Source organism: Eptatretus burgeri, chromosome 2, assembly GCF_056783735.1.
Source record: "Eptatretus burgeri isolate ZD-2024b chromosome 2, Ebu_testis_v1, whole genome shotgun sequence".
Taxonomy (NCBI): domain Eukaryota; kingdom Metazoa; phylum Chordata; class Myxini; order Myxiniformes; family Myxinidae; genus Eptatretus; species Eptatretus burgeri.
The window spans coordinates 124,833,877-124,858,876 of record NC_140962.1 but is presented as its reverse complement, the minus strand read 5'-3'; the positions used below and the strand labels follow the sequence as shown (position 1 = coordinate 124,858,876).

The following is a 25,000-nucleotide window of genomic DNA, read 5'->3' as shown; positions in this document are numbered from 1 at the left end:
ACTGGCCTGCACGGATAGCCGAACAGTTCTACCTTGGAGGCGACCACGTCATCCTTTGAGATTATGGTGTGCGCAGGACGGGAGGGCAGCTGGGGCGTGCACCAGAGGCAGTCACCAGGACGGGGACATGTTAAACTCGAACCCACAGTGAATAGACAGACACAAGCAATCTTAATAAATAGGGGTTTTATGCACATAAAATCAAGTCTTTATAATGAAACATGCGGTAACCTAAATTCTGATTTGAGGCGTCTTCACACACACAGTTACAAAAACGGACAGGGGGAAAAGATCAAACAAAAGAAAAATCCCTCCTTTATTCTGGCACTTAGCTTTGGGTCCAGAAGTGATCTTTTAGAGCTTGACGATCGAAACTATTGCATCCTGCATTGGAAGCCCGCAAAAATGACGCCAAGCCACTCTCTGGGCGGGACACATATAGGAGGAAATTCGGGCAGTGTTATTCAATACCAGGGATCATAAACCACCATGCAGCTTCTTTTTTACGATCACACTCGCCGACACCCCTCCTCTGCAAAATGGCACCACGTTCTTCCTTGATGGCACAACAAGAGGCTCCGAGGCGCGGTCTCACATGACCCAGCTAAACAGTCAATGGCTGGCGCCTTCCCCCACCACGTGCAAATTCACACAAATTAACAGGATTCGCGCTGCCTTTTCCGTCGTGTCGAGGGCGGCCAGTCAGAGCCTCTGTCTCAATCGCGTTCCTCACAGAACCTCCCTTCATGCTCCTGCTTGTCTCCCGACTGCCTATTCTGCTTCAATCCTTGTCTCTATATCAGGTCCGCTCGTCACAATGGCCCACCTTCCTCGTCAAACACACACAGGATCACGCCGTGTTATTACTGAGACGTGTTCTTCTTCTCTTCTCAGACATGTACACACTTCACGACTCAGCCGAACAGTATTGGCTCACATTTTTCTATAGCATGTGAATAATTTTGCCTCAGCACGAACACGAGAATTGTGCAGACTTCTTTACCGTCTCGAGGGGAAGCTGGAAAAATGATACCTCTGTCACCAAGCACGTACCTCCACTTTTCTATTCCACTCTCTCCAACCTTCTTATATCATGCCCATCCATCACCCACCCCAGGGGCATGGTTTGCTAATTGTCATTCCTGGGGGTGGGGTTTTTGCCTGCTCAGAACGTTCGACTTGGTTGTTTTTGTTGTTTTTAAGAATGTGATTCCTTTTTGTTTTTCTTGTTTTTTTTAAGAACGTCTTGGAAATGCAAACACACAGGAAAAGGTCACAGGGGCAATCACATACTGGGAGAAATTATCCTTAAACCCTGCCTCCTTAACACAGCACCACCCCCTGTGTGGTGACACGTAACAACTTAAGCTGACAGTTTCCATACTTAAGTTACATCAAAATGTTTCCTACCCATCCACGGACCATGCTACCCGATACAATCCTACCTTTGCTATGAAATTCCTCCATCTACCCAATAAACAACAATATTTTTGGGGGCAACCCATCAAATTTCATCAAAATCATGTTTCTAGTTTCAGAGAAGTAGTTGCAAGTGTTTACGGACGGATGGACTAACGAACAGACGACGCGTCATCCCATAAGCTCCCCAGAGCGACGTTCCAGATGAGCGAAAACAGAAAAAAACGTGAGGCGGATTATCTTGATCATGCCCTTTGTCATGACTGTTTGCAGAAACAACAATTGGATGACAAGGTTAAAGGCAATAAAGCTCGAGTTAGACCAATAATCACTTGAAATGCCAATAGAAAGCAATGAGCTGGACTGAGCAATGCAGAATATTTGAAGCAAGTGGTCAGATAAACTGCTTTGTGATCCAGAGCAACCCACCTTGTGGATGGAGTTGGCACCTCTCTCTATCGAGTGTAGCCTGGGGCTATTGGTTGCATCATTGGTTGGGACGCGGCTATGCCGCTGATGCAGTGTCCCCCTTACCAGTGCACTGGTACTCATTTTGCCGACCTCGGAAGGATGACAGGCTGAGTCAACCTCCTGGTGTATTAATTCAGCGGCCCAACAGGGTTTGAACTCAGGACCCTGGGATCCCAAGCCGCCACCCTAACCACTAAGCTCACACCAGGCTTAGTTGGCACCTGACCTGGTATGAAAGAAATGATCCTGAACATATTCTACAGCTCGATTCTGCAAGGACATTGCAACACACAATGGGTGTTACAAATTATATGAAGGATATACTCGTAACTGTTCATGAAGTAAGGACTTTTTCAAAAAATCCAAGGATATTAACTCAACATAGAAATTTTCACATTAATAATAAATACCGATATATTTTTAGTGACGAAAAATTCGATTTTTTTGGCCAATTATGATTATCTCTTTTGTGTTCTTAATAACTAAACAATTGTCGCAATTGTAGATCACATTGGAGACCTCATTTATTCACTTAAACCCTTTCAACGAATTGTCAAGAGATTTCTTTGCAATAATGACATTTAATAACTTTTATTTCAACTTTTCTTCATTGTCGTTGTCAACAATATACACACCACTACAGTGTATTTAGGACAATAGGCTTTAATGATAGTTCTAATAATTGTAATTTCACATGGTAGGCAACCTTCCAATGATTATAATCACAATCGCAGAACACACAAGAAGCTTACTTTAACAATAATGGAGCTATTAAGGTTCTACCCGGCCAGATGCCCAAGCAGTTGAATATCACCACGTAGTCCAGGGGAATATAATATCTCACCAGTTATCAATCAAGATTGTTAATAATTTGGCCATTCAGGAATGCCAAACGAACCCAAAGTTCATTGTGCCAAAATTACGTAAACACAAGGCACACAGTCTCGAAAGTAAATATAAAACTTATAAATACACAAGACATGGAGTGAAATAAAAAACAGAGATGATGAACACATTTATGAAACCAGAAGAATACTCTCCTATGGGCCTACACACTCAATAGTCATGCACACAAACCGACCAAGAAAGTGGAGAAAAGTATGAGGTCAAGAAATCCCAACTGATGAATATGTGTATGAGCAGCAGCAGCCAAGCAATGGACCAGGAGCATGAGACATCTTACCTTTGTCATCTAAATTGGACAATGCCTTCCCTCACATCAGTACAAAGACATAGTATCCAAAACATGTGTTCCAACACAATGGTCAAATAAGTAAAAATCAACAAGAGCACGAACAGTGGTTATAAGGCCTTAAACGAACTATTTCTGCCTAATAGTTATCGATGAGATATTATGGTGGTGGAGACCCACACTCTGAGAGCATCATGGCTCCAACAACTCTGGAAGTTTCCGTAGATTATATTTAATTCTGACCAGGTTGCAACTCCGTTGCAGGATTTGAACCCACACTATTGAGAGCAGCAACAACAAGGCCAGAACTTCTCCAGCCCCAAAGCCACTGACCATGGTGTAGATCAAATCCTAAAGGTTTCATGAATCATTTGGAAAAGTAATCTTACGTGTTATTCAATATGGCAGTGGTCTGGAATAAAAGAAAAAGAGCTAATTAATAAAATCAATCCAATTATTTTAATTTTATAAAGTTGAACGATGGAATTGATCTAATCGGAATTTTAATTTTGAAAGTAAAGTTTATAACAATTCAGTTAAGAGCCTTCTTTTATAAATGATCCCAAATTCAGTTTCTGATTTATGAAAACAATCTTTATATAGCTATTTCTGTATTCTCAATCATCATTGTTTTGCATCATTTCCTTTTCTTCTCCATTATTCGCAATAAAAAGCATCGCAATATCACAACGAGTTTTTCGACAGTTTACAAAAAAACAATTCACATACATGCATGATGCACCTATTTTATTTCACATCTCACATCGACACAAAGAAACACAACATAGTGCTGAGGACACTGAAAGCACGTACCTGACGTTCAGCCTCCTTTAACACTCGATTGTATACAAATATCATGATGATAAATGGGATGTAGAAAGAGATTGCAGAGCTAATAATGGCAAAATATTTGTTGGTGATGAAATCGCAACATCTTGGATCATCATAACAAGCCTGGGCTGCAGGATCGCCTGAACGCCACCAGCCAAGGTGGATTGGGAGGATGGAAATTGTACCAGACATTAACCATACACAGATAATGAGGATGGAAGCTCGGCGTCGAGTCATGATGGACTGATAGCGCAGCGGAGACGTGATGGCCACATATCGATCAATCGCGATTACGCACAGAGTCTCGATACTGGCGGTTGAGGAAAGAACGTCGATGGAAATCCATATCTCACACATTGTTGAGCCAGCACTCCAATGGCCGATGAAAATAGGTGAAGCATAAAGAGGCATAATGAGACCACCAATCAGCAGATCTGCACAGGCGAGTGAACTCACAAAACAGTTAGTTACTCCTTGCATCAATCGTTTGTTGCATGAAATTGCTCCAAGAACCAGAATATTTCCTGCAACTGTTATTATTGTCAAGAAAATTAAAAATGTTCCGAAAGCAATGTCGATGGGCTGAAGGAGAACATCCACATTTGTTGTATTATTGCCGGTCATCTTGCCACTGCCACTGTTGATCTGGGTGATCACATTATTTATATTCAGGCTATTTTAAAGGGTTCCACATCATCAGAGTCAACATTCCTTCTGGATTTCCAATGCAACACAGCAATTTGAGTATATACGAGCAACTCCATTGGGACGTACGTTTTAATTAGTTATGATCAATGGATTGGGAGGGAAGAGGAGGTTGATTGGCTGACAAATTAGAGTAAGGAATGAAAGATGTTATGAAAGTTACCCTCTCCCTTCTCCTCCCCCACAAGAGCTTGAGGAATTAACCACCTGGGAAGTTAATCCAGCAACCCTTCCTTGTGGCTCAGGGAACCAAGGATGGGACCACTCAACAAAAGACAACCCAGCATGTTTAACTTCGATTGACGGATGTGTATTTCCACAGACTGCTGATTGGAAGGACTCTCAGAGGATCAAACCAGAGCATCTGGAACAAGCTATTTTGCTTGGGTGAAAGTAAATTTGGACAAGTCCCAGATGGGCCTGAATATCCTTCTCCAGACAGTCCACTGTGATTGGATGAGCCATTATCTCGGTTTAGTGCCACCCAGATGTATTTGCAGAGTTAAGGGAAAGCTTGGCTGCACAACAAAAATAAAAATAATTGGTATCATGTGATGACTTGCAAAATCGAAGATTTTTCAAGTATGTTGGTTCGTCGATTTTGTTATTCTGTCTGTTGGGTCGCCGAAATAGGTGGCCCTTATTGGTGGGTCGCCAAAATAGGTGACCCTTATTTTCAGTAATTCTGTCTGTTTGTTTGGATGTTTGTTCGTTTGTCATCAGCATAATTGGTAGTAAACGTGGGCGGATTTTGACCAAACTCGGGTGGTAGGTACATCTTATGACCTAGTGCTTTGGAAATTGTGATGGTTGCTAGGGACACTTTGGTTCCCTAGCAACAACCGAAAAACCTTCAAAATCGGTACCGTTCTCGCGAAATCAATTCTGAAAGCCATTATTCCACGTAGGGTTATGACATTTGGCACGAATGATCTACAGGTGATTCTCTATCAAATATATTCCGGTTTTCGTGATATATGAAATACTTTACCCGCAGCACCCCATACAATTAGGGAATGGGCGAAAATTGAAGGCCCCCTAGCGACCAGGTGATTGCAACGATACGAATGAAACTTTTCAGAATCATTGTACTCAATGAGTACTACAACTTTTCCTCAGGACATATTGACCGATTTCGCTTAGTTCAGGGGTCAAAGGTCAATTAGTGCAAAAATCGATAATATGCGAGAGCTGGAGGTGCCTTCGCGCCAAATGCTACTCCTCCTAGGGTTATGGTCGGATGGTCATGAAAATTCACACTAATCGTCTGAAATACATTGTGCACAAACCATCAAGCCGGATTTTCAATTTATATCTTTGTTCACCCACAGCACCTCCTCGAACTTTGGGGATTTCCTATTTCAAACCGCATTTTCGGTACTTTTCATTCAAATGGATACCGAGTAGTTATCAGTAGATGGAACTGGATGAGATTTGAGATGCATAATCTTAAGGTGATTCCCTATCCGCAATATGACATCCATTTTGCCCTATATCTTATAGTTTCCATGCTCGGCGACCCATCGCCGCCTACCGGCTTGTCTGTTTGGTTGTCTGTCTGTTTCTTGCCTACAGGTCACAATTTTAAACTGATCGTCACAAAACTTCACCACATGGTAAATTTTGTAATAAGGAAGAAGCCAAGTGTTTTTGAGGTCAAAAGGTCAACACAGACCAAAGGTCAACAATTTTGGTGAGATTTCTAAGATCCTCAATTTTCATCCGATTGACTTCAAAATTTGAAGAGGATTTATATTTCAGGTCAATTAATTCAACGAGCCAATTATTTTTGAGATCAACATTGACCAAAAGGTCAACATAGGCCAAAGGTCAACAACTAAGGTGGTGTTTCTAAAATCCTCAATTTTCATCCCATTGACTTGAAATTTGAAGGGGAGTTGCACATCAGGTCACTGATTTCAACCACCAATTATTTTTGAGGTCAACATATGCCAAAATGTCAACATAGGTGAAATTTCTAAAAATGACAATTTTCATCTGATTGACTTGAAATTTGAAGAGGAGTTGCATATTTGGTCATTTAATTCAACCACCAATTATTTTTGAGTTCAAATTTGTTTTATGGATTTTGCAAGTGTCGTGCTCTGCAGGACATCTTGTTTTCATTGTTCGTGTGCAGGTCATTATTATTATAATAGAGAACTTTCTTTACATTGTATGTTAAGTAATGTTTGCCAGCCAAGGAGAGACTATGGTGTTGTAAGGTTCGTGCATGGGGAAGTTTGTTAGTAGCCAGAGACAGGTCAATCTCTCAATGAGAGAGAAATGTGGAGCTCTACCACATCGCTCCAAGCCTTGCTCCAGCAATGACTGGAAATGCATTCCCTTGGGAGAAAGGTCAGTTTTCGTCAACTTGGAGAAGCCCCTTGGCAACCATGAAAAGGGTGTGAAGAGCAATTTTGGTGACTCCCTCCAGCGAGGACAGAGCAAGGGAACTGCTTTAGTGCTGGGAAGGTGGAGGAATGGGGGACTCGGGATTTTTTTTGGATTTGAGACATTTACTTTGAGGGCACCGTAGGCTGTTGCACCTTGAACAGCACCACCATCACATCATTTTTAGGTCATCTTACCTGACTTGTTTTTTAAAGTGACCACAAGTGGAGTGAATGAATGCCACGTCCTTACAAGGACATTTAAAAAAGGTGTGAAATGTATTTACAAAAAACAGGTACCACAAGTACACATGCTCTGGGGTACACATGCTCTGGGGTACACATGCTATACATACCACAAGTACACATGCTATCTGTCCTATGAAGGCTCTGGGGTCCATGCAATTGGTTCGGTACTTTTATTTCGTATGGGCTCCACTGACCTGAACGGGACCAAATGATGAAGAATGGATGATGAAACCCTTGCGGTCTCTTCCAAGTTAAGGCACTGTTAAGCAAGCCAAGAAAAAATAATGGTGAATTAAGACCCCAGCAAGGGACAGCGAGGTGACCAAATATGAGCCTTGATAAAGTATAATTAAATGAGGCAGTTAATTATCTTCAAAAGGGTTGTTTAAATTAACCCAAGCACCAAATTTTCACTCATGCACATGTTGGAGTTCTCTTAGTATGCTTGTAAAGTTTGGGGCCATGAGGTTTCATTGTTTTGGAGTTGAGTTATGGTGGAGATGGACTGACTGACCAACCACTGACACATTGACACACTGACATTTATTAGTGCAGATTGTCATATGTAAGGCAGTGTTATCCAATCAATCAGTTGACATTAAAATTCATGCAGCCACACGTAACAATTGGTGTGACCAGGTCACTGGTATTAAGATATGCACCCCTGCACCCTTATCCCTTTATTTTAGTAACACGACATCATTGGGCTACAAATGCACACGTCATCACATATGATCTCTCACATAATGGGATTTCACAGAAACTCAACTGTGGGACTGAATGACTTAATATCGTTTTATTTAATTTTTTCAGTTTTATGACATGATAGAGATATTAGCAACGACTCATACCTGTACACTACACACTAGCAAATTGAGCATAGATGAGAACAAACCATTCAACAAGACGTCATGGAAGAAAGTGTTGGGTGCAAAACAAGCTCGTTCCTTACTGGTCTTGCACCCTGTGCCCACTCCATGCTTTGTCACCCACCTAAGTTTCTGCAGGGTGCAAGCGGACCACCATCAACCCCCTTCTGGTGAAACTCACAAACTCCATCTCACCCCCACTCATTTGTTCCTCTTTTTATTCCTGGCTGTGGAACCAATTTCGACATTCTCTTAAATCTCATTCTTCCCCCTAAATTTTCAAGACAGCTGTTCACCACCAACTCAGATCATCTCCCACCCAGAATCATGATCTTTTTCCCCGTTTACTCCCAACCCAACCCTTCCTCCATCAAAGTTTCCAGTTTTTTATGCCAATATGATTGCGTGAACTTCTGGATTTGCCGGCACTGAGGCATCTTTGTGAGACGAGCCAGAGACATGTTGACTCTCACAAGACTATGATAAGATGCACCAATTGGAGCAAAGGAAGAGCAGGAGTCTTTTGCAGGAAGGGTTGTCATCACTAAGACCAGAAATGGGGACTTGCCATTGGGAGAAATCTGGGTTGGAAAATTCACAGATTGAGTCATTCCCATGGAGTCACAGAAGTCCTTTGCTGAAGGGCTGTGGCTGGTGAGAGAGGTACCAACATCCAGCCAATTTGCATGGTGACTATTTAATTAATTGCATCTGAGGAAGAGTTTGGATGAGTGGTTAAAGGTTTGTCCATATTGTCCACTGTCCAGGCCCGTACATAGGATTTTTGATGGGGGAGAAGGGGGGGGTGCGTATTTTCAAGAATTGGACCAATGAAAGCATGATAGCACGACACCATCATGCCCATTGGGGCATGGGATGCACGCCAAATTGCTTTCCCGCCAAAAGTGAGTGTCGAAAATACAGAGCTCAGTGGGATAATCCAGTGTTTTACAAGTTGTTTCATCATTAAGGTCTTTCGAAGTAGTGTTGTGGTCAATACTCAAGGGGGGGGGGGACGAAAAGATGAGAAACAATGTATCGGACACAATTTGGATGATCAAAGGCGTAATATTAAGATGACATTGTCACAGGTAAACAATTACATTATTACAGGTAAGCAATTAGTCTCACAGGGAAACAATTACATTCTCACAGGGAAACATAGGCCAAATATAGCATAATGAGAGGATCTGATCAAATTAAAAAAAAATACATTGACACGATTCTGTCCGTTTGCTTAATCTTTCAGCAGCGTTCCAAGTTCCAGCCCTCAAGGGTGCTTCCTGGCAAACTGATCCACCACCCTTATCAACGTCAATGTTGAAGTGAATGTACATTAGGGCCAATGCAGACAACCTGTCTTGGGTCATGCTTGCCCTTAGGGAGGTGGACTGCCTGGTCTGTGAACAGCTGGGTCTGTCCATCAATTTAATCAGCATTATGTTGTCATGACCAAGATTATTGGTGATTTAGTTTACTCGATTTTACCAATTTTACCGATTTTACCAAGTTTACCAAGAATAGTTTACTCGATTTTGAGCCTCTTGAATTCCCTGATTCTCCATATGACAAATTTGAGAATTGTCCTGCGTGTGAAAGACGGGGATTAAACACAGAGTCAAAAGCCTATAAACAATGTATATTCTGTGATTATCTTCTAATCAATGATAATAAAAAATGTAAAAAGGAAAATAATTCTTTTAGATTTACACCAAAAAGGAATTACTTTCCAAGATTGATTAAAATGACAAAACCAATGTTGAAAAAATATTCAATAAGAGTGATGAGTGGAGGATTTCTCCCATTTCTAATTCCTTTATTTGCTGGTTTAAGTGCGGTTGGAGCATTGACGGGTGGTATTTCAACAGCGGTGAAAACTGCCAATGAAAGGAAGGTTCAACTCCAGGCTCAAAAAGAATTGGAAAGAAATAACAAAGAGTGGGAGAAACAAATTAGTGGAAGTGGTGTAATTGTAGATTTTGCTGAAAAACTTGAAGGTCTGCCTGATAAAGCGAGATTGTTAGTTGGAGATATGCTTTCTTCTATCGCACAAGCAGGTGTAAAATTAACTAAAAGAGGTAATGGATTATATCTTTCTAATAAATAAATGAGCATTGATGAGTGGTTTAAAGAATTTGGAAAGAATACAACATCAAATTTACAACTTGTCAAATATTGTAAGAAATTAAAAATTCATAATGTGGTTATTTGGATGAGAGATGAATTAACAAATGTGCCTAAACATACAAAGAATATTATTATGAACTTCGAAGATAATAATGGGAACGGTTCTCATTGGGTTTGTATTTTTAATAGTCAAGACAAATATTATTTTGATAGTTTTGGTCTTCCACCACCTGTTGAAGTCATAAAATTCTTACAGAATGGTGTTTATCAAACATTTCAAGTCCAAGAATTAAATTCCAAGTGTTGTGGTCAATTATGTCTATATGTGTTATTTCAACTCAACAACAAAAAAAAAAATTGTGACATTATTTTTAATCTAATATAAATGACATGTTGGTAAAGATGGTTCTATCTTTGGTGTATCCCAAGAACTGGATATTGATTTATCAAATTATTACACAAAGGCACAGGCTGAACGACATAAATATAATATAACCAAAAATATTAATATGAAAAATGCTTATAAATTAAAAAATTATCCAAGCCCGACTGACGCGAATGACTTGGTGAGATTAAGCGATTTATCACAATATATATATATATATATATATATATATATATATATATATATATATATATATATATATATATATATATATATATATATATATATATATATATATATATCCTTAAATAAAACAGCCGTGTATTCCAAAGATACAGAAGTGTTGATTTTATCTCCAGGTCATACAGAATTCACAGTTCGAATTAAAATAAATTTTTATAAAGAAGGGCGTATCGTTTGGATGAGAATAGAACAATGGGGGTATGATATGAATGATTTAGGGTATAACTGGTCATTTAAAATTGACTTTGAAGACCTGGAACAATTACATCACTCTCGTAAGGAAGAATATTATCCACTTGGTATAGAGAATGAGTTTTGTGGAGCCACGATTAGTAAACAACAAATAAAATAATTTAATAAGGGTAAATATAATAATGGTTTTGCCCTAGTTTATATCTTGAAAACAGAAAAAACAGGATTATATATAATAAGTAAGGAAATACAAAATGATTTAACTATGGGAATATGGGGACGTGTTTCGTGCCATAATATTATTCTAACATATATTTCTAAAACATAAATGACAGCAAGAAGGCTTCAAGAAAATTATCATTTCTGTGTCCAAGCATACCTTCAAGAAAAGGGTATTCGGTATTTTAATAAATATGTTCTACAACATAAGAATGAGGTATTTTCAATAAAAGATTGGCATTATGCTGATGTTGATAAACCGACAACTTTAGATTTAATTAGAATGTTAAATAATGAAAAAATTATAAAGTTAAGAAAAGGTAAGGCTCTTTTAGAAATTCAAAAGAAATTTTATTGGTTTCCTGTTGTAAAAAAAATTATTTTGGATATAGGAATAACAAGAAATCCTGATGAATATATGTATGATATTCTATGGGGTGTAACTTGTCTTGCCGCTGTGGCGACTGTGGCGACCCCTAACGGGAGCAGCCGAAGGAAGAAGAAGATTCTATGAAAGAGCGATTAATGTCAGAAAACCTAAGTTCAAAGTTGGTGATATCGTAAGAATATATAGGTGGAAATCTCATTTTGAAAAAGGTTATATTAAACGATGGACGAACGAACTTTTAAAAATTGTTTATGCAATAGATATGGTTCCTTGGACTTATAAGATATATGATTTGGAAGGGGAAGAGATTTTAGGTTCATTTTATTCACAGGAATTACAAAAGACAAAGATAAATTGAAAATTTTTGACTCCGCCCCTTTTTGACTCCGCCCACACAAACCCCACCCACATAAACCCCACCCCACACAAGCTCCACACAAACCCCACCCCACACAAACCCCACACAAACCCCACCACACACAAACCCCCCACAAGCTCCTCACAAAAAACCCCACCCCACACAAGCTCCACACACACAAACCCCACACAAGCTCCACCCACATTCATCATATTCACATAATTAGTGATTAGTTATTTAGTTCCCCACACACAACATGTTTAGTTAATTAAAAATTATCCACCCATCCACACAAGCTCCACCCATCCACCCATCCACCCATCTCTCCACCCATCCATTTATCCACATAAACCTCATCCACATAAGCCTCATCCACATAAAACCCCTCCCACATAAACCCTGCCCACACAAGCCCCACCCACATAAACCCTGCCCACATAAAGCCCTCCCACACAAGCTCCACCCACATAAACCCTGCCCACACAAACCCCACCGAAGCCCCACCCACATAAACCCCTCCCACACAAGCCCCGCCCACACACGCCCCACCCACACAAGCCTCGCCCACAAAGCCCCACCGAAGCCCCGCCCACATAAACGCCACCCACACAAGCCCTCCCACACAAGTCCCACCCCCTCATCCCCCCTGTGCGCCCCAACCTTTGACCCACCACGTCCCTCATCCCACCCCCACCCTTCCCCACACACAAATGGGGAGGGGAGGGGTGGGATGAGGGGGTGATGGGTCGTTGGGGGAGCACACCTACCCCCCTCCCTCCCTCCCTCTCCTTCATGTCTTGATTCTTTTTTTGAAATTCAAAATCAAGTAATTGTAAACAAAACAAATATAATTAATCAAAATTGAAAATATTAAATATTCATTTGCGAGAATGTATAATCTTTCCCAGCAATCTTCTTCAGATGTCTTGTGATTTCGAAACTCTGACACCATATTCTGTTTTGAAACAAAAAGTGGATAATAATTAGGTTTTATAAAGATAATTACATGGTAATATTAATAAGCCTGGTGTTGGTTCTAAGTTCAAGCCTCGTTGACCACTGAATTAACACACCAGGAGGCCGACTCAGCCTGTCATCCTTCCGAGGCCAATAAAATGAATTCCAGTGTACTGGCAAAACCGCGTCCAAACTAATGATGCAACCAACATAAGGCGACATTCCAAAGAGAGAGTGATATTAATAAAAGAATAAATAAACAAATAATTAAATAATAATTCAGAAACATTTACCTCCAGAAAATTATGTGTTGTACCAGATTGCTTCAACAGCTTATGTTGTGTGATCGAGCTGAAAAAAAAAAATAATGAGTCAAGGGTATAGATGGAGAGAGAGGTAGGTAGAAAGACAGACAGGGAGAGATAGAGAGAGACAAACAGACAGGGACAGAGACACACACACACACACACACACACACACACACACACACACACACACACACACACACACACACACACACACACACACACACACACACACACACACACACACACACACACACACACACACGTCTCACCGTTGGCTTAATTCATTCGAGATCAGAGGCCGTGATAAGACTTCGTACCAGTCATTAAAAATGTTTTTCAATTCTATTCTAAGGTCATTGACGTCTTCAATAAGAGCATTAATTTCATGCACCTCATCGTGATATTTAAACTCCACTTCTTCCAAGGACCTGCCAGGAAAAAAAAAATATATATATATATATTTTTTTTTTCTCGCATTATCACGATTTAATTTATAATCAATTGCTTCATCATTCAAAGAGGAAACCATACACAAACTTACCAACTTTGTAGTGAGCTGTTATCTTCATCGGAAGAGAGTGAGTCCATGTCTCAGTTTTTTTTACCATTGGTACAAGATGGCAAAAAGATCAGAGGTCATGATAAGACTTTGTGCCAGTCATTAAAAATGTTTTTCAATTCTCTTCTAAGATGATTGACCTCTTCAATAAGAGCATTAATTTCATGCACCTCGTCGTGATATGTAAACTGCTCTTCTTCCAAGGACCTGCCAGGAAAAAAATATATATATATATATCAGAATTATCATGATTTAATTTATAATCAATTGCTTCATCGTTCAAAGAGGAGCCCATACACAAGTTTACCAAGTTTGTGTTGAGCTGTTTTGTTCGCGGAAGAAAGATCGCTCATGTCTCAGTTGTAAAAATGAAAATCCCGTCTGGCAGAAACTTTGTCTGGCGAATCACTTATAAGGCAGTGATGAGGAAATTGCCTAATCATCGGGTGTGGCCACAGGAAATGACGCTTCGGGCGAGACAGCTTGGAATATAATTGGGCGATATATTCTCAAATTGTATGAATCATTTTCAAAACATACTTAAAATGCCCTAAAATGATTTTGATTAAACTTATGTTTAAAAGCCTGTTAGTGTTCTGAGTTAGTATATATAGACACGAGGCCTTGTCTCACAGAATAGTTCCTATTTTTTCACAGCATGACTGTCCAAAAACACTTCCTCATTTTCACAGCACGACCGTGTCGAAAAAGACTTCCTCATTTTCACGGCACGAACTGAAAACATTTGAAACAAAACTTTTTAATGGCGTTGTTTCTGTACAAAAATGATATGCAACTCAGGAGGTGGTCAGATGAGATCATTAAGAGAAGTATGTCATTTCATAATGACACAAAAGGGGTATCTTGAAAAATATAAAGATTCAAATGTTTTATTTTAAAATATTTTAGATGGGGATTATTGTGCAAAGAAAATTAAACTATTGAAGGAATTTGAGAATGAACAAATGTTTATAGGTTCAATGAGTGAGCTAAACAATATGCATTGGTTATTTGAAAAAGAGTGTCCCGAGGCTTACATGTTTCAGATATTTCTTCAGAATCACCTTAAACAAATCACATTACTACTTTTCTACTTGAACAAATCTTTATCTTGTTGCATTGGTTATTTGAATAGAGTGCCCCAAGGTTAAAAGGGGAGACAAATAAATGTACCTTGGGCTAAAAAGGGGGTTTATTTTTTGGGAAAAAAAATATGAATCGCTGAAAATCCCCCATTCACTTACATGGGGAAAAGTGAGCCAGAATCAGTATACTCACCCTACTTGCTTCAAACCGTGTATTGGAACACGTGTCAAGTTTAGTGTTAATCGGACAAGGTGTGTTTTTCTATCCAAGATGGCCGCCACACAATGTGACTTGTGACGTCATAATTTTTAGCATGTCTTATTTTAGCACTTCATTATTTACTCTTCTTGTTCTTCATTGATGATTTTTAACTCTTCTTCTTCATTATTTACTCTTCTTCTTCATTTTTCTCTTTTTCAATTTTTACTCTTCTTCATTTTTCTCTTCTTCATTTTTTTACTCTTCTTCTTCATTGTTTTACTCTTCTTCTTCATTTTTTACTCTTCTTCTTATTATTATTCATTTTTTACTCTTTTTCTTCATTATTTTTTACTCTTCTTCTTCATTTTTTACTCTTCTTCTTCATTTTTCTCTTCAATTTTTACTCTTCTTCATTTTTTCTCTTCTTCATTTTTTACTCTTCTTCTTCATTTTTTACTCTTCTTCTTCATTTTTTACTCTTCTTCTTCTTCTTCTTCTTCTTCTTCTTCTTCTTCTTCTTCTTCTTCTTCTTCTTCTTCTTCTTCTTCTTCTTCTTCTTCTTCTTCTTCTTCATTTTTTACTCTTCTTCTTCATTTTATACTCTTCTTCATTTTTTACTCTTCATCGTCATTGTTTTACTCTTCTTCTTTTTATTACTCTTCTTCTTCATTTTGTTACTCTTCTTCTTCATTTTATTATTCTTCATTTTATTACACTTCATTATTTACTCTTCTAAATTAAAATTAAGAGAGCTCGGCGTTGTTGTTGTTGTTCTTCTTCTGGTGAAGACAGATCCTTGAGGACTCGACTATTTCATATACAGGATCCATATCTCCTTAAATACTAAACACTTGTACACATCCACGCATTGAGAGTGCCTTTTGAGAGCGTCTGTCATGAACTTTTAAATATATTTGGACATTTGCTTTAAAGTTTCGAAAAGTTCACGTTACTATTCAAAGATTATTCAACTTAATGTATTGTAATTTCGTAAATACACTATTTTCTTGTCATGAACGATGCTCGTCCATGACTGGTCTCGCTATTGGCTCCGTCAAGGCATGTGATGAAATATCGTAAGTTGTTTTTTTTTCGTCTTCTTCTTAAGTTCTTGTTCTTCTTCTTCTGGTGAAGACAAAACCTTTAGGACGCGGCTCTTGGACACATTTGTCCTTGTTAACATATGTGCAGGCATGGGGCTAGATTATAGTAGCCAAGTCTTGCTTCGATAGGTTATGTGGTTCCAGAGAAAACATTATTTAATATAATTCTTGAGTCCAACATGGCTGCCAAACCATGTGACCTATCAATTAGAAATTAACAAACTTGTGAAAGGATGTCTTGCGGAATGTTTGTAAGAATTTTTGCCTCAATCTGTCTGGCTGTTCTGGAGAAGAAGATTTTTAAAATTTATTAATTTTCAATCCAAGATGGCAAACGAACCATGTGATCTATGACATCATACATTTAAATTCTGCTTCCAATCGTGTAATGGAACATGTTTGTGCAGTTTCATCTTTATCGGACAAAGTGCGTTATTCTATCCAAGATGGCTGCCAAACCATGTGACATGTGACGTCATAATTTTTAACGTGCATGCAGGCATGGGGGTAGATTATATTGGCCAAGTTTCACTTCGATAGGTTATGTGGTTCCAGAGAAAACATTATTTAATATAATTCTTGAATCCAACATGGTCGCCAAACCATGTGACCTATCAATTTGAAATTAACAAAGTTATATTCACTACTCGTGTGCACTACCCAGACCGCAGCCCTTGATACAACATGAGATACATGAGATGAAAAAAAAATTTATATTCTGCTTTCAACTGTGTCGTGGAACATGTCTGTGAAGTTTCGTGTTAATCGGAAAAGGTGCGTTTTTCTATCCAAGATGGCCACCCAACTATGTGAATTGTGATGTCATAATTTATACCATGTATGCAGACACTATGGGGGATGACAGTTGCAAATTTTCGCTTCGATAGGTTAAGCCGTTCCAGAGAAAACATTATTTAATATTTTTCTTAAATCCAACATGGCCACCAAACCATGTGACTTGTGACGGAATAATTTTTACCATGTATGCAGAATTGATGGAAGATGGCATTTGCGAATTTGTCCTTGTAAACATATGTGCAGGCATGGGGCTAGATTATAGTAGCCAAGTCTTGTTTCGATAGGTTAAGCGGTTCCAGAGAAAACATTATTTAATATTTTTCTTAAATCCAACATGGCTGCCAAATGATGTGACCTATCAATTAGAAATTAACAAAGTTATATTCACCACTCGTGTGCACTACCCAGACCTTGGCCCTTGATACAACAAGAGATACATGAGATGACAAAAAAAAATTTAGATCTGCTTTCAACTGTGTCGTGGAACATTTCTGTGAAGTTTCGTGTTAATCGGAAAAGGTTCGTTTTTCTATCCAAGATGGCCGCCCAACTATGTGACTTGTGACATCATAATTTCTACCATGTATGCAGACATCATGGGGGATGACAGTTGCAAATTTTCGCTTCGATAGGTTAAGCGGTTCCAGAGAAAACATTATTTAATATTTTTTCTTAAATCCAACATGGCTGCCAAACGATGTGACCTATCAATTACAAATTAACAAACTTGTATTCACTACTCATGTGCAATACGTTTGTGAAGTTTCCCCTTGATCAGATCAGCTGTTCTGGAGAAGAAGATGTTTGAAGGTTTTAGGGTAAATTCAAGATGGCCGCCAAACCATGTGACCGATCAAGAAGAAATTAACAAACTTGAGAAAGCACCACATGGGGAATATATCTGTAAAGCTTCCTCTCAATCTGTCTTGCCGTTCTGGAGAAGAAGATTTTAAAAATTTATTCATTTTCAATCCAAGATGGCTGCTGAACCATGTGACCTATAACATCATAAATTTATATTCAGCTTTCCATCGGGGACCCTAACAAGTGTGTGGTTCGTATAAATTGGATAAGGTCAGTTTTCTCTCCAAGATGGCCACCAAACCATGTGACTTGTGACGTCATAATTTTTACGATGATTGCAGACATCATGGAGGATGATTGTTGCAAATTTTTCCTTTGATTGGTTATGTGATTCCAGAGAAAACATTGTTTAATATTTTTCATGAATCCAACATGGCTGCCAAACAATGTGACCTATCAATTAGAAATTAACAAATTTATATTCCCGACTCGTGAGCAATACGTTTGTGAAGTTTCCCCTTGATCTGATGAGCTGTTCTGGAGAAGAAGATGTTTGAAGGTTTAGGGTAAATTGAAGATGGCCGCCAAACCGTATGACCGATCAATAAGAAATTAACAAACTTGATAAATGACCTCATGGGGAATGTGTGTGTAAAATTTCGCCTCAATCTGTTTAGCCGTTCTGGAGAAGATTTTTTTAAAAAATTCCCAAAACAAGATGGCTGCCGAACCAAGTGACCTATGATGTCATAATATATTTTTTCTACGGTGAATTGTTGTGCAGATGAGGCTCAAGAAATTTCAGATTTTTCCGATGCAGCGTTGTACCTAAGGAATTTTGACCGGCACACCTCTTGACCGATGAGCTCACGAAAAATCACCCCTGTATCGCTTGAGGAGCTTATTCAAATGTATGAAGCGAAAACATTTTTACCCTGGAAAGTTTCAGAGATACAGACATCCAAAGTTTATCGGTTTTTTTTCAAGATGGCGCCCGTACCACGTGACGTATGATGTCACAATTACCACTTAACTTTGCTATCAAAAAAGATACATACTATGGTGAAAATTTTGTGTCGATCGGACTTACCGTTCCTGAGAAAATGATTTTTGAAGCGAAAGAACCCACAAATTGCCGGCAGAAAAAGAATAAATAATAATAAATAAGAAACTAGAACTGCCACTTTATAACTGCTGGCAGTGATGACCGGGTACCCGTGTACGGCGCCTTCGATACGACGTGAGACTTAAACGACGTCGCAAAGTTTCGCGACGATCGGATGAGCGGTTCCGGAGAAAACGATATTTAATGTTGTTCTTGAATCCGACGTGGCTGCCGAACCGTGTGACCTATCGATTAGAAATTAACAAACTTATATTCACCACTCGGGTACGATACGTACGTGAAGTTTCCCCTTGATCTGACCGGCCGTTCTGGAGAAGAAGATGTTTGAGGGTTTGAGGGTAAATTCGACGTGGCCGCCAAACTGTGTGACCTATCGATTAGAAATGAACAAACTTGTGAAAGGATGTCTTGGGGAAAGTATGCGTGGATTTTTGCCTTGATCTGTCCGGCTGTTCTGGAGAAGAAGAATAAATTTTTTTTTTAATTTTTAATCCAAGAGGGCTGACGAACCAAGTGACCTATGACATCACAAATTTATATTCTGCTTCAAACCGTGTGTTGGAACACGTCTGTCAAGTTCAGTGTTAATCGGAAAAGGTGTTTTGCTATCCAAGATGGCCGCTACACAATGTGACGACGTCATAATTTTTCGCATGTCTTATTTTAGCACTTCATTTTTTACTCTTCTTCTTCATTTTACTCTTATTCTTCATTTTTTACTCTTCTTCTTCATTGTTTTGCTCTTCTTCTTCATTGTTTTACTCTTCTTCTTCATTTTTTACTCTTCTTCATTATTTTTAACTCTTCTTCTTCATTTTTTACTCTTGTTCTTCATTATTTACTCTTGTTCTTCATTTTTTCTCTTCAATTTTTACTCTGCTTCTTCATTTTTATACTCTTCTTCTTCATTTTTATACTCTTCTTCTTCATTTTTACTCTTCTTCTTCTTCTTCTTCGTTATTTACTCTTCTACATTTTTTACTTTTCTTCTTCTTATTCATTTTTTACTATTCTTCATTTTTTACTCTTCTTCTTCGTTATTTTTTACTCTTCTTCATTATTTACTCTTCTTCTTCATTTTTCACTCCTCTTCTTTTTCATTCTTCTACTCTTCTTCTTCTTCATTTTCACTCCTCTTCTTCTTCATTCTTCTACTTTCTTCTTCATTTGTTCTCTTCTTCTTCAGTTTTTTTCACTCTTCTTCTTCATTGTTTTACTCTTCTTCTTCATTGTTTTACTCTTCTTCTTCATTGTTTTACTCTTCTTCTTCATTGTTTTACTCTTCTTATTCATTGTTTTACTCTTCTTCTTCATTTTTACCCTTCTTCATTATTTTTTACTCTTCTTCATTTTTTACTCTTGTTCTTCATTATTTACTCTTGTTCTTCATTATTTACTCTTCTTCAATTTCTACTCTTTTTCATTTTTTTCTCTTCTTCATTTTTTACTCTTCTTCATTATTTACTCTTCTTCTAAATTAAAATTAAGAGAGCTCGGCGTTGTTGTTGTTGTTGTTGTTGTTGTTCTTCTTCTTCTTCTTCTGGTGAAGACAGATCCTTGAGGACTCGACTATTTCATATACAGGATCCGTATCTCCTTAAATACTAAACACTTGTACACATCCTCGCATTGAGGGTGCCTTTTGAGAGCATCTCTCATGAACTTTTAAATATATTTGGACATTTGCTTTAAAGTTTCGAAAAGTTCACGTTACTATTTAAAGATTATTCAATTTAATGTATTGTAATTTCGTAAATACACTATTTTCTTGTCATGAACGACGCTCGTCCATGACTGGTCTCGCTATTGTCTCCGTCAAGGCATGTGATGAAATATCAGAAGTTGTTTTTTTTTTTCTTCTTCTTCTTCTTCTTCTTCTTAAGTTCTTGTTCTTCTTCTGGTGAAGACAAAACCTTTAGGATGCGGCTCTTGGACAAATTTGTCCTTGTAAACATGTGTGCAGGCATGGGGCTAGATTATAGTAGCCAAGTCTTGCTTCGATAGGTTATGTGGTTCCAGAGAAAACATTATTTAATATAATTCTTGAGTCCAACATGGCTGCCAAACCATGTGACCTATCAATTAGAAATTAACAAACTTGTGAAAGGATGTCTTGCGGAAAGTTTGTGTGAATTTTTGCCTCAATCTGTCTGGCTGTTCTGAAGAAGATTTTAAAAAAATGTATTAGTTTTCAATCCAAGATGGCAGGGGAACCATGTGATCTATGACATCATAAATTTAAATTCTGCTTCCAATCGTGTAGTGGAACACGTTTGTGAAGTTTCGTCTTTATCGGACAAAGTGCGTTATTCTATCCAAGACGGCCGCCAAACCATGTGACATGTGACGTCATAATTTTTAACGTGCATGCAGGCATGGGGGTAGATTATATTGGCCAAGTTTCGCTTCGGTAGGTTATGTGGTTCCAGAAAAAAACATTATTTAATATAATTCTTGAATCCAACATGGCCGCCAAACCATGTGACCTATCAATGAGAAATTAACAAAGTTATATTCACCACTCATGTGCACTACCCAGACCTCGACCCTTGATACAACATGAGATACATGAGATGACAAAAAATTGATATTCTGCTTTCAACTGTGTCATGGAACATGTCTGAAGTTTCGTGTTAATAGTAAAAGGTGCGTTTTTCTATCCAAGATGGCCACAAAACTATGTGACTTGTGATGTCATAATTTATACGATGTATGCAGACATCATGGGGGATGACAGTTGCAAATTTTCGCTTCGATAGGTTAAGCCGTTCCAGAGAAAACATTATTTAATATTTTTCTTAAATCCGACATGGCCGCCAAACCATGTGACTTGTGATGCAATAATTTTTACCATATATGCAGAATTGATGGAACATGGCATTTGCAAATTTTCGCTTCGATAGGTTAAGCGGTTCCAGAGAAAACATTTTATATTTTCCTTAAATCCAACATGGCTGCCAAACGATGTGAACTATCAATTAGAAATTAACAAAGTTATATTCACTACTCGTGTGCACTACCCAGACCTTAGCCCTTGATACAACATGAGATACATGAGATGACAAAAAATTTAGATTCAGCTTTCAACTGTGTCGTGGAACATGTCTGTGAAGTTTCGTGTTAATCGGAAAAGGTTCATTTTTCTATCCAAGATGGCCGCCCAACTATGTGACTTGTGATGTCATAATTTCTACCATGTATGCAGACATCATGGGGGATGACAGTTGCAAATTTTCGCTTCGATAGGTTAAGCGGTTCCAGAGAAAACATTATTTAATATTTTTCTTAAATCCAACATGGTTGCCAAACGATGTGACCTATCAATTAGAAATTAACAAACTTGTATTCCCTATTCATCTGCAATACGTGTGTGAAGTTTCCCCTTAATCAGATCAGCCGTTCTGGAGATGTTTAAAGGTTTTAGGGTAAATTCAAGATGGCCGCCAAACCATGTGACCGATCAAGAAGAAATTAACAAACTTGAGAAAGCACCACATGGGGAATATATGTGTGAAGTTTCGTCTCAATCTTTCTTGCCGTTCTGGAGAAGATTTTTTTCTAAAATTTATTCATTTTCAATCCAAGATGGCTGCCGAACCATGTGACCTATAACATCATAAATTTATATTCAGCTTTCCATCGGGGACCCTAACAAGTGTGTGGTTCGTATAAATCGGATAAGGTCAGTTTTTCTATCCAAGATGGCCACCAAACCATGTGACTTGTGACGTCATAATTTTTACTATAAATGCAGACATCATGGGGGATGACAGTTGCAAATTTTCGCTTCGATAGGTTAAGCGGTTCCAGAGAAAACATTATTTAATATTTTTCTTAAATCCAACATGGTTGCCAAACAATGTGACCTATCAATAAGAAATTAACAAACTTATATTCCCTACTCCTGGGCAACAGGTTTGTGAAGTTTCCCCTTGATCTGACAAGCCGTTCTGGAGAAGAAGATGTTTGAAGGTTTTGGGTAAATTCAAGATAGCAGCCAAACCGTATGACTGATCAATAAGAAATTAACAAACTTGATAAAGGACCTCATGGGGAATGTGTGTGTAACATTTCGCCTCAATCTTTTTAGCCGTTCTGGAGAAGAAGATTAAAAAAAAAAAATTCCCAAAGCAAGATGGCTGCTGAACCAAGTGACCTATGACGTCATAATATATTTTTTCTACGGTCAATTGTTGTGCAGATGAGGCTCAAGAAATTTCAGATTTTTCCGATGCAGCGTTGTACCTAACGAATTTTGACCGGCACACCTCTTGACCGATGACCTCACGAAAAATCACCCCTGTTCCCCTTGAGGAGCTTATTCAAATGTATGAAGCGAAAACATTTTTACCCTGGAAAGTTTCAGAGATACAGACGTCCAAAGTTTATCGGTTTTTTTTCAAGATGGCGCCCGTACCATGTGACGTATGATGTCACAATTACCATTTAACTTTGCTATCAAAAAAGATACATACTATGGTGAAAATTTCGTGTCGATCGGACTTACCGTTCCTGAGAAAATGATTTTTAAAGCGAAAGAACCCGCAAAATTGCCGGCGGAAAAATATAAATAATAAAAAATGAAAAATAAGGAAATAAACGAAGAAAAACAAAAGGGTTCCCTGTCAGAATGACAGGGTACCCTAATAAACAGAAGAAAAACAATAGGGTTCCCTGTCAGAATGACAGGGTACCCTAATAAACAGAAGAATAACAATAGGGTTCCCTGTCAGAATGACAGGGTACCCTAATAACTTCATAAAACTTGGTATTATTGTTGAGTTGAAATAACACATACAGATGTAATTGACCACAACACTTGGAGTTTAATTTTTGAACTTGAAATGTTTGATAAACACCATTCTGTAAGAATTTCATGACTTCAACTGGTGGAGGAAGACCAAAACTATCAAAATAATATTTGGCCTCATTATTACAAATACAAACCCAATGTGAACCATTTCCATTATTTTCTTCTAAAATCATCATAATATTCTTTGTATATTTCAGACAACTTTGTTAATTCATCTCTCATACAAGTAACCACATTATGAATTTTTTAATTTTTTACAATATTTGGCAAGTTCTATATTTGTTGTTGTATTCTTTCCAAATTCTTTAAACCACTCATTAATGCTCATTTATTTATGAGAAAAATATAATTCTTTTCCACTTTTAGTTAATTTTACACCAGCTTCTGTGATTGAAGAAAGCATATCTCCAACTGGATGGGTCAATATACCATGAGATGCTTAACAAATTCTAACAAAAGGTTTTTCAGTGATTTTCTTACCTACTGGGTGTTTTAAATGACAGAAAAAGTCTACCAAAATCTGACCACCATAAGTGAGTAAAAGCTGGTTCAGTTCCAAGATGGCCACCGCTGACCCTGAAAATCAGGAAGGTGGCTGTAACTTCCTTATTATTAGGTGGGGAACAATAATTTTGGTATCTAACCTAGGGTTTTAAGGGTCAAGCAATTCATTGCTGCCAATGGATTTATAACTTGGTCCATCAAATCTTACCTTAACACACTTAATCTACCTCAAATACTTTCCAGAATAAATCATTCATGAGTGTAGCGTTTTGTGTTATTCCCAGCCTCAGTGAATGTAAATTTACACAAGAATAAACTTTCTGCTCGATTCAAATAAGTTTGTTGATTACTTATTTCAAAGCTTTTTGTTCTGTTTGTATTCCAGTCTGTTCCTGTTACAGCATTTGCCCTGAAGTAGTCTTCTTTTCTAGTAGAGTTTGAGATGACAATGGTATCATCAAAATCATAGATACTATCAGTTGCTTCCATCCTTGTATTTATTTAGTAAACAAAAAAATGATGTTAAAACTTTTGAAATGATGATCCAAGTATTTGAATTCGTTTCTGTCATTCTTGGGGAGACAATGGAGTTTTGCCTTTCTTAATTTGTTTTATTGCTTGCAATTTATGGGATTCCTTTTGGGAATCTTTTATACTCTTTATAGCACCCACGACATTTCCCACAGCAGAAGTAGTTGAA

The 25,000-nt window shown here is 38.1% G+C and overlaps 2 protein-coding genes across 6 annotated transcripts in view; one reads left to right on the top strand and one right to left on the bottom strand.

The window, feature by feature from the left end:
• LOC147032998 (beta-1 adrenergic receptor-like) overlaps window positions 1-4,609 on the bottom strand; it is a 12,419-nt gene extending 7,810 nt beyond the window's left edge. The window contains exon 1 of the mRNA XM_085871103.1: window positions 3,896-4,609. Within this exon, the coding sequence (XP_085727229.1) occupies window positions 3,896-4,537 (642 nt within the window). The 5' untranslated portion in view covers window positions 4,538-4,609. The remainder of the gene's footprint in view (window positions 1-3,895) is intronic.
• LOC147032997 (uncharacterized) overlaps window positions 1-25,000 on the top strand; it is a 161,583-nt gene that overhangs the window by 97,662 nt on the left and 38,921 nt on the right. The gene's annotated exons all lie outside the window — the stretch shown is intronic.